Source organism: Notechis scutatus, chromosome Z (genome assembly GCF_049901735.1).
Source record: "Notechis scutatus isolate UNSWTSFEM ecotype Mainland chromosome Z, rNotScu1.2, whole genome shotgun sequence".
In the NCBI taxonomy this organism is placed as follows: domain Eukaryota; kingdom Metazoa; phylum Chordata; class Lepidosauria; order Squamata; family Elapidae; genus Notechis; species Notechis scutatus.
The window spans coordinates 139,611,965-139,622,255 of NC_142025.1; the positions used below are offsets into that span (position 1 = coordinate 139,611,965).

A 10,291-nucleotide genomic window follows, 5' to 3' on the forward strand; every position below is an offset into this window, starting at 1 on the left:
TTTTTGGATGAGAAGCAAAACACATTCAAGAAAAAACAAAGAAAGTCCAGTTGCCTCTTGAAAGAGAGAGAGAAAAAAGCACATTTTGAAAAGTTGTGTGAATACCGTATTAAATGACAGATTAGCTGTCTTCATTTTTAAGACGGCAAGAAAGAGTTTGACATAATCATTGCAGAAATGTTTATAGAATAATTGTCATGATATCACATCCCCTTTGTCCTAAGGCTCCATTTCCATTTCACTGCACAGGCATACAATGCAAGACAAAAAGGGGGGAAAACAGCTGACCTTTTTATTATTTTTAAAACCAAAGTTAAAACAGCTCTGTCAGATGAGTGAGGTTGGACTTAAAAGAGCGACATGTAGTCTTGCTGAGAGAAGGAAGGCTAAAAGATCAGACACAAGGGATGATGCCATATCTTTCTCCATGTCAGATGAGGCTGGGGGAAGAAGGTTCAAGGGTACCATGGGTTTGCAGCAAATTCCACAAGCCTTGCTCTTTCACTGCACTGCTTGCTCATTAGTGCTGCTGCCAGAGTCCTGGGGCTTCATCACGTCTGGGAGCTCTGGGGGGCTGGAGAAGGGATCGATGCGAAGGCCCTCAAAGACATCTTCTGAAGGGGGAGAAAGACACGGATGAATGGTCCTGTTTTATGCGACATCACTGGTTATTATAAATCCCAAGCCAAAAAGTAAAGATCATGAGAAATCCAAAGCGGTGGCGAACTAGTCGAGCACATAAACTGCTCACACCTATTTTGTTCGTTCAAACAGTGACCGCTTAATCCTGATTAATTCTTAACCAGAAGCAGCATATAAGCGTTTTATTTCTATACCATTCACACTGATGAAGCCACATTTGGAATCCTGTATCCAGTTCTGGTGACCATAATGCAAACAAGATGCTGAGGCCCCAGAAAAGCTGCAGAAAAGAGCAACAAAGGTGATAAAGGTCTGGAGGCTAAATTATATGAAAAACAGCTAAAGGAATTAGATATGTTAAATATTCTTTTTCAAGACGCTACTGGACTTTCTTGTTTTCTTTGAAGACGTTTCGCTTGTCATCCAACTGACAGCTATGACCTAGATGACTGAGAATCTTCACAGACATTAAGATATGTTAAGTTTAACACAGAGAAGTATTCCAATATTTGAAGGGCTACTACAGAGAAAATATGCTTTCTCCACAGCACCTGAGAGTAGGAGAAGCAACAACGGGTAGAAGCTCATCAGAGGGAGACCTAACCTGGAAATAAGGAGGAATTTCCTGGCAGTGAAAATTATTCAGCAGGACTTGTGGCTGATTCATCACTGCAGCTTTTCAAGAAAAGACAACTATTTGTCCAAGATTGTTTGAGGACTCCTGCCTTGGGAAGTAGGGTGGACTAGAATAGGGGTGTCAAACTGAAGGCCCGCAGGTTGCTTAGATCTGGCTCATGGGGCCAGCCTGGAAACACCAAAGGACTGGCCCATGGTGCCTCTGCCAGCAAAAATGGAGCGCGGGGGTGCGCACGCTCCATTTTCACTGGCAGAGGGCTATCAAAACAAACTACAAACAAAACAAAAGGAGAAATGTTTCCCCTTTTGCGTTTGAGCATGCAAGAAGGGACAGGAAAGGAGAAAGGGAAAGAGGAAAACCAAAGAAAAAGAAGGGAAGATGGGAAGAGATCAAGGAAGGAAAAATAAGGAAAGAGGGGAAGGAAGAAGAAAGGAAAATGGAGGTAAAGAAGGAAAATGAAGAAGGAAGGGTTGAAAGAAGGAAGGAAAGATTATGAGAGGGTGCGAGGGTCTCAGGAAAGTCCTACCTTAGCACTTGGACACATTCTGTGTCACGTCCACCCGACCCTCCGAGATCAAACACAATCCTGATGCAGCCCTCAATAAAATTGGGTTTGACACCCCTAGCCTAGAAGACCTCCAAGGTCACCACCAACCCTATGATTCTATGATACTTGGGTGTCAGTAACATTATTAATATACTTTTCTTTTGGTTGCCTGCAAACCTAGGGGAAAAATAGTTGTTATCCCTAAGCAAATCCTACTTGCTTTCATTCTCTGTAACTTTGTGATGATTTTTAAAATCAGTTACTTGTTTCCCATCTGAGATAAAATTTATTTCATCACTATATTTATGCCCATCTTTCTGCCAAAATCGAGAGTCCAGGCAAATAAAAGTAGGAATAAAAACAAATAAATTATGTAGGCCTTAAGTGACCCATATCATGCTCAACACAGGATGTTCCAGCCATTCAGAAATGTTCTGTGGTCAACAATAACCAATTTTAAGCTCAAAATTGTGATTTAAACTTGAAATAGAGTTAAGAGGCAATAAAATAGAAGAAAAATGTGTTGGGTGTACTCGCTGCCTTGAATTATTTGTAAAAATATTAAAGGCAGGATATAAATAAATATACATTTTTAAAGTGATCCAAACAATTGATTTCAAACTCTAACAGTTATGTTGAGTTCAAAACATTATTCTATTTATTCATCAAAGACCTGAAAGGGACACCCAAAGGTTTAAAAATACAGGGGCCATCATGACTTAATATGGCCTTACAGGTTACAACCATCCCTTCCAATTGATTTGGGGGAAGAGTAGAGACACATAGGGGTGATGTTTTATAAATTGTCAATTGTGGCTGCAGTTAGCAGCTGGATTCTGGACCATCTCAAAATTCCAAATGTTTTATTTTCTAAAGCACCAGAAGGCAAAACAAGAATGGGCGGAAATTAATCAAGGAAAGAAGCAACCTAGAATTAAGGAGAAACTTCCTAATAGTGAGGACATTTAACCATTTGCCTTCAGAAGTTGTAGATGCTTCATCACTCGAGGTTTTTAAGTTGTCTGAAATGGTATGGGGTCTCCTGCTTGAGTAGGGAGCTGGACTAGAAGACCTCTAAGGTCTCTTTCAGCTCTTTTCTACTCTGATTCTGATTGAGCAAACTTGCACGGGGCATTTTACAATAATTCACATTATTGTAACTGAGCAGCTTACAATCCAGTGAGACACATGTTAAAATTTACAATCCAGTGAGACACATGTTAAAATTTATCAACTTGTTGCTTTGATAAAATCTCATTTTCATCCTTAAGGGATTCTGGGGTACCTGGTCTGTTTTTGAGAATTTAAGCTTCTGGAACAAGACTAAACCACTGGGAGCTGCATTTTTTTTAATGTGAGGGGTAATAGGGATGCAGCTGATGAAGCAATTATGCAAAAATGTGTGGGATGATCCCCCCCCCTTTTCTGGAAAGTAGAGATTTTATAAGTAGTTATCAACTTACAACGATTCATTTGACAATTTTATGAAGTTTCAATAGCACTGATAAAATGATTTAGGGTAGGGTTTCGCACTTATGACCACTGTAGGGTCCATGAAGTCACATGATAAAAATTTGGAAGCTTGGCAACCGGCATTACTTTATGATGGTTTCACCATCCTGGGGTCATGTGATTGCCAGCTGCAACCTTTGTAGGAGGTTTTTGATAAGCAAAGTCAATGGAGGAAGCTGGATTCACTTAACAATTCACTTAAAGGTCATAAATTCAGGTATGACTCACTTAATGACTACATCATTTAGTGATAGAAATCCGTGTCCCAACTGTGGTCATAATTTGAGGACTACTTGTACTCTAGGAAGTACCTTAAGCCTGTTTCAAGGCTTCTATTGCAGTTTGTGTATATTTTTTGCCTCAATGTAAAATGGTAGATTTCTATGCTGCCAATTTTCAGCATTACTGTGTTTCCTCAAAAATAAGACCTATCCTGAAAACAAGTCCTATCTAGCTTGATTTTTATGCATGAGCCTAATATAAATCCTACCCCCCAAAAAGCCCTAGTTATGATCCTGCCCACTTGCAGCAGCAGAAGTCAGGCAGCAGCGCATCAGGGGTCGGGGTGTGGGAGGCTTGGCTGCAGTGGTCCTAAGGTAAGCATGTAACACATCCCCTGAAATAAGACATTTTGGAGCCAAAAGAAAATAAGACTGGGTCTTATTTTTGGAGAAACACGGTAGTAGTCAGTGATCAGGGACTCCTGAACCAGATTGGCTCTAAGATGGCAGATGCTAAAAATTCTACATGGCATGTGTTGCAGATACCTGATATATCTAGCTGTACATTAACACCACTACTGGAAGCCATCTCCTGGCTGCTTGCCATCTTAGGTGTGGCATTACACCATTACAAGTGGGTCTTTTCAAAGGGAGCATCTCAGGCAAAGAATATTCTTCTAAGACAAATTTGGTCAACGCCCTTAGGTTATCAGTGAAAACCACTTCCTTGTCACAGGCTCTTAATCTTCAATGGCAATGTTGTGTTTCTTTGGTTTCAAGAAGTATGCAACAACTTCACTCACCACTGGCTCTGAAGGCTAAGCCGACTGTTGCTGGGGCCTGGGGTCGTGCTGTCTGACTGGTGAAGCCGCAATCTCCAAGAGTTTTGCTATCATCCAACAGTTGATCATCCTAGAAAATGTGGTAATTTGAACCAGGATGCAAGAGAAGTCTCTTAAAAAAAAGTCTGGTAATCATGAACTACTACTTAGATGTGTAGTTAAAATAAAAAAATTGGCAATGAGACTGCAAGCTCATGGTTTAACTGTTCTATGCACATCAAATTGCCATGGAGTGGGGCAAAGAAATGAATACAGGTAGTCCTCAACTTACAACAGTTCATTTAGCAACCGTTCAAAGCTACAACAGCACTGAAAAACGTGACTTATGACCATTTTTCAGTTATGACTTACTTTACTTTATTGATTAGCCCTTGGGTCACATCAAAGTGCAGAGTTCCAGTCACAAATTATTACTAAAATCTGATAAAAACAATTTAAAATGAAATTGGAATAAAATACTCTAATTTAATATATAAATAAAATATGATAAAATTATATTTCGGTATCACCCATACAATCTACCCCAATCAGTCCCACATATACGAATCTTAACCAAACCATTCTGCTTAAGTACTGTGTGTGTTAAATGTTATTTTCAGATTCTGGCCGCACATAAGGTAAGTTGTTTTGATATGGGGATCCCAATGGGTCATTCATTTAGTATATAAACCAAGGTACCTGTCTCTCATCCTCTTAAACAGGCAACAATCAAATAGGATATGAGCCAGGATTTCTACCTCTGCCACTCCGCAAATGCAGAGGGGTCCATTGTAGCGTATAGAATGGAATCTCCCATATCTGACCATTGTGTCAAGCTGTTCAAATCTCATTCGTGTAAATATCTCCCTAAGATGTTTTGGCAGTTGTAACTTTAAATAGCTGCCTATTTGAAAAGTACGATTGTTCAGCCATTTCAAGTTATCTACCTTACTAAGGATAGCTGTATCATTTTGTGCTTCTATATCCTTAATTCTTTGGGCAGCTGTTTTAAAAAAACCATTCTCCTATTATGCAAGAGACAGGAAGGCCACATTTCTTACAAAATATGTTAGTTTAGCAATCCGGGAGATTTGTGGTTGTGATTTTATTTTCTCTAGTAGATATAACTTGGGGAGTCTATCAGTCTCCATTTCATTGACTTTGTGCCAGTAATTATATGCTCTAATTTTGGATAGTGCATGAATTGTATGAATTCCCAATTCAGCTCTAACTGCTGCAGCAGATGTTTTTAGATCTACACCTGAAATACATCTCAAATGCTAGGACTGCGCTGACCTTTGTAGCATCCCCATGATCAAGTGATCAACATTCATTGGCTTGGCAACTGGTTCAAACTTATGACCATTGCTATGTCACAAGGTCATGTGATCACCTTTTGCAACCTTTTGACAAATGAAGTCAATTGGTAAGCCAGATTCACTTAACAACTGTGTTACTAACCTAACAACTGTAGTGGTAAGAACAATTGTGGTAAGAAAGATTGTAAAATGGGGCAAAACTCACTTAACAAATGTTTCACTTAACAACATATATTTTGGGCTCAATTGTGGCCTTAAGTCGAGGTATACCTGTAGTAAGGAGTCTGAATTTTTCCCCACTAAAACTGCTCTACTTGCAAAACACTGTGCACTGGAAACCATTTGCTATCTTCCTCCTTGCTTTTACTTTTGATCTTACTAAAAAAAAAATGAAGTATGAGGTTAGAGCTCCTGGGAAATCTACAATCTAAAAATACAACTGGGTGCTGAAGACCCAATAGTTTATTTATTTATTTACCAGACATATATGGCCCCCGTCTTGTATGACAACTCTAGGCACCTCGCAACAATCCATTAAAAAAAGTTAAAACCAAAAATGTCTTTCCCCCAGGTGCCAACCAATTATCTTCACAGCTCAACTCATATCCTAACCCAATTCTTATGGGAAAAGCCAGGAGTTCATAGCTCTCTGGAAGGCTAATAGGGTAGGATCTCAGATGGAAGTATCTCCCAAAAGCAGCAATTTTGTTAGATTCAAAAAATTAATATAACTTCTGAACTGATCAAGGAGAGCACTGTAGCCAGTACAGCAGGTCTTGGTGTAATGCCATAATTTATTAAGAGTCCAAAGGTATAGTACTTTCTATAATAAGCTCCCCATACCTTGTATAATCTCTGTTCTTCTGGAGGCCTTTTAAGAATCCCCTCCACAATTCTTTTCAGCTCATACACTGTACTGGACTCCTTGGCGTCTGTGAAGATAGTTGTCTTGTGACGTCGGATCATTAGAAAGACATCCTGTTGGACAACAGACCGTTTCATAATATTAGGCAATCTGTAGCATTCGTAATTGATAGCCATCACTATCAATGATAATGACATAGTTTTATACAATGGGAAAACCTCAACTTGGTATGTTAGACAATTATTCTCCAAAATACATCCACATTTATGTAATATACATAAAATACATGTATACTGTTCAGATTGATTTGCCAAGCAACAGATGAGTCCAGTTTGAAAAAATGGCCTACATTCAGACTTTGTTGTTGCTTCTGAGGTCTTCTGAGAGTCAAGCCAATTGAGATTTGCTATAAACAAAACAGCAGTCGTTAACAATTGTATACTAAAATTAGCACTGTCATTTACAACCAGCTTAATACCTCAGAATCCTGAAGTTGTAGTAAATGTAATCGTCCTTCAGGCATTGCCAAGGATGGAGCCATTAAAGATCCTACTTTCACAATATACTACAATTCTATTTCTAATACTTGCCAACTAATAACCATGTGACTAGTTCTTATGGACTATTTTAAGGCTCAGGTGAGTATAAGTGTAGGTAGTCCCTCTATTAAACTACATACAGAGTATTCCAGTTGTTTTCTCCAGACAGAATCCAGGATCACAAATGACTATGGCAAGATTGTTCCTCTCTACATAGATATGCAGCTGGGCATGTTAGCTAAAACCACAGAAGGCACTCCAGGTAGCCAATGCTGCCAGACCCTCCATAAATACCAGAGAATATATAACATATTAGATATTGATCGGTAAGTATATTGGACAAACCCAGTTAATTTGTTAAACAAACCTTGGCTTAGTACAATTTTTGAATCTAACAAAAGGCACCCTGGCAGAAGAATGACAGATGTTAGATCTTCCAGATTGATTTAGAGAATCCAGACTTCCTCAGTGTGATAGATACTCTTCAGATGTGTTGGTTGACAACTTCCATCATTCACAGCCAGTACCGTAGGAATAACAACAGAATGGCAGCTATTGTAGTCCAGTATATATAGATGGCACTAATTTGGAAAAGCTCTTGCAAAACAATGGTTCAGTTCTCATATATAATGCAAACCTGTATTAGCAACTCTGGTCTTCACATTTGCAAGATTCCCTAAACTATTATTGTATGTTTCTTGATCCTATTTCAGAAGTTATCCAAAGTTCTTTTACTTGTGGCAAATATCTCATAATTAGTTTAGATCAAAGTTTTAAAGTTGCCAAGTTTGGGGACCTCTGGTTTAGATACTTGCCCATTCAGAATGCAGACACTCTGGCAACTTAACTTCTTCCCATCATAAAGGGTAACCTTTCATAGCTAATGTTTAAATCACCCTATTTTGCAGAAACCAAGTCTTTGATTCACTCCTAAGGTTCAGATGTTGAACTTGGACTGGAGAGAGTCAGATTCAATCCATCTTATTCTACAGCAGGGGTCTCCAAACTTGGCAACTTTTGAGACTTGTGGACTTCAACTCCCAGAATTCCCCAGCCAGCATGGCTGACTGAGGAATTCTGGGAGTTGAAGTCCACAAGTCTTAAAGTTGCCAAGTTTGGAGACCCCTGTTCTACAAGCTTGTAGGAGGAAAAAAGGTAGGATGTAGAGGTGAGATGTGATGTAGAGAGTCTATTAGTCTAATAGTTAAGCCCCAGGCTAAAAACTATGAATTCTACTACCACCTTAGGCATGAAGGCCAGAAGGGAGACTTTGGGCCTGTAACTCACAGTCCAACTCACAAGTTGTTGTTGAAAGAATATAGGAAGATAAAGAAGCATAAGATAGATTAGCTGCCTTGAGATATTTATAAAAATAATAAAGGCAAAATTAATATGATGAAGAAAGGCAGGTTACAGATTGAATCAAATCCAAAATCATGACATCAGAGTTTATGTACCAAATAGGCCATGACAGTGCCCAAGCTCAAATTCCTCCTGAGACAGGATATTCATAGATAACTTTAGGTGGGTCTCTTATACATATATTAAGACTGAAATGGTATCTTTTACTTCTGTTCAATTGTGTCTGATTCTTAGAAACCTCTTGGACAAATCCCTGCAGTTTTCTTGGCAATTTTTCCAGAAATGGCTTGCTACTGCCCCTTTCCTAGGGCTGGAAAGAGAGTGATCAGCCCAAGGTCATGCACCTGGCTGAGTGACCAAGGTGGGACTGGAACACAGTTTCCCTGTTTCTAGTCTGATGTCTTAAGCTCAACTCCAAACTGGCTCTTACAATGTTGCAATCGTAACACTCATTTATACTAAGCCTCTAAACTTAAGAAAACACTGGTTTAACAGCTTCCTTTTGAGTAGATAGGAAGCAGTAATGGTGTTTTAACCATTTCAAGGTACATTAACCCCAGCACTTGTCTTTTTACATATTTTTGTTTACACTTTTCCCAGTGCCAGATCACCAAGGGTTGATGGGAGTTGAAGTCCAAAGTTCCTGAAGAGCATCTTAAAGAAAGGGTAAAAGCCCCAAACTAAGAATTTGGCCAAGTTCATTGGTTGGAGGTGACTTCCAGTTTTGTGTAGTCTTTTCATACTATGCCCTAGAGAGTAAAAGTACCTAGAAGTTTAGAATTATTATGTTTGCAATACTGTTAAGAGCTAATTTGGTGTACTAAGTACAGTTTGGTGTACTGAGTACTTTTACCCAGAAGCAGGGAAGCTTTTTACACACTGAAAGTCATTTTTTCTTTATTAATTTTTCATTTTTCCTCGTACAAAGCAGCCTGGATGCCAAAAGCATCCAGAAGCTCCTATAACTTCCTTGGGAGATCAACCCTTCCGAGCTAAACTTATCAAAGTCTTTCTAACCGAAGTCTTTTCTGGGTTCCTTTTAAAAATAAACACCAGAGAGGAGGAAATAACAAAACGACTGCAATGAATAAACGAGGGCGGCGTCTTGGAAGTCCCAAGATGGGAGCGCCAGATAGCTCAGCGCCACCCACAGCCACCGGGAAAACCTCTCTGTCTCTATCGCGTAAAACCGGGCTGCCCTCAACCTTTCTCGGAGCCCACCTGGCAGGGCTGTTGGGACGATAAAGCGAACTGGGAGGAGGTGAGGGGCGGGCGGGCGAGGCGGAACCAGAGGAAACCCGATGAAGACCATTCGGGGGAAAGGGAGCTAAGCTGCCTCCTTTCGGGGTGTCGAGAAAGGCGGTGCGCGGGGGAGCCCGGATAGCGTCCCCACAAAACGGAGCCGGGGAAGAGATCGGAGGGGACGACGGGACGACGAGGAGCGTCCCACGAAAGGGCAGTGGGGACCCCTCTTCCTGGGAAAGAAAGGCAAAGGAGCGAGGACAGTGATTTCAGGAGGGTCGCGGTCGGTCCCGGTCCCGGCCCCGCTCCCGTAGGCGGCTGCCCTCCCCGACTCACCATCTCTGCAGATGCAGCCTCAGCCCAGACCCCCCAGAGAGGAAAAAGCAGCAAAACCCCCGGTTTCCCAACATGCACTGCAATCTCGGTATATAACCCAACCCGGTTTAGGGGTGAAAGAATACTGTGGCGCATGCGCCCCATTCGACGCTCGCCTTACGGCTTTCGGTCGGAAAAAAAAAAAAAAAGACCATAGACGGCCCATAGAAGCGCTCGCGGAAGCAGCCGCCGGAAGAAAAGTCGGGTCA

At 40.6% G+C, this 10,291-nt stretch overlaps 2 protein-coding genes across 4 annotated transcripts in view; one reads left to right on the forward strand and one right to left on the reverse strand.

The window, feature by feature from the left end:
* Positions 1 to 2,861, forward strand: part of SRRM2 (serine/arginine repetitive matrix 2) — a 57,498-nt gene extending 54,637 nt beyond the window's left edge. For both annotated transcript variants that reach the window (XR_015746099.1, XR_015746101.1), the window contains one exon: positions 1,191 to 2,861. The gene's annotated coding sequence lies outside the window, so the exon portion shown is untranslated. The remainder of the gene's footprint in view (positions 1 to 1,190) is intronic.
* ELOB (elongin B) lies at positions 272 to 10,291 on the reverse strand. 2 transcript variants are annotated; one of them, XM_026677583.2, is made up of 4 exons: positions 10,044 to 10,291; positions 6,543 to 6,677; positions 4,363 to 4,471; positions 272 to 614 (listed from the first exon to the last, which is right to left on the reverse strand). In XM_026677583.2, exons 1-4 carry the CDS (start codon positions 10,185 to 10,187, stop codon positions 502 to 504), a joined length of 501 nt encoding a protein of 166 aa, XP_026533368.1. In that variant the 5' UTR covers positions 10,188 to 10,291; the 3' UTR covers positions 272 to 501. The 2 variants fall into 2 exon arrangements, with proteins under 2 accessions (XP_026533368.1, XP_026533369.2); XM_026677584.2 differs by having other exon boundaries at positions 272 to 611; positions 10,044 to 10,124.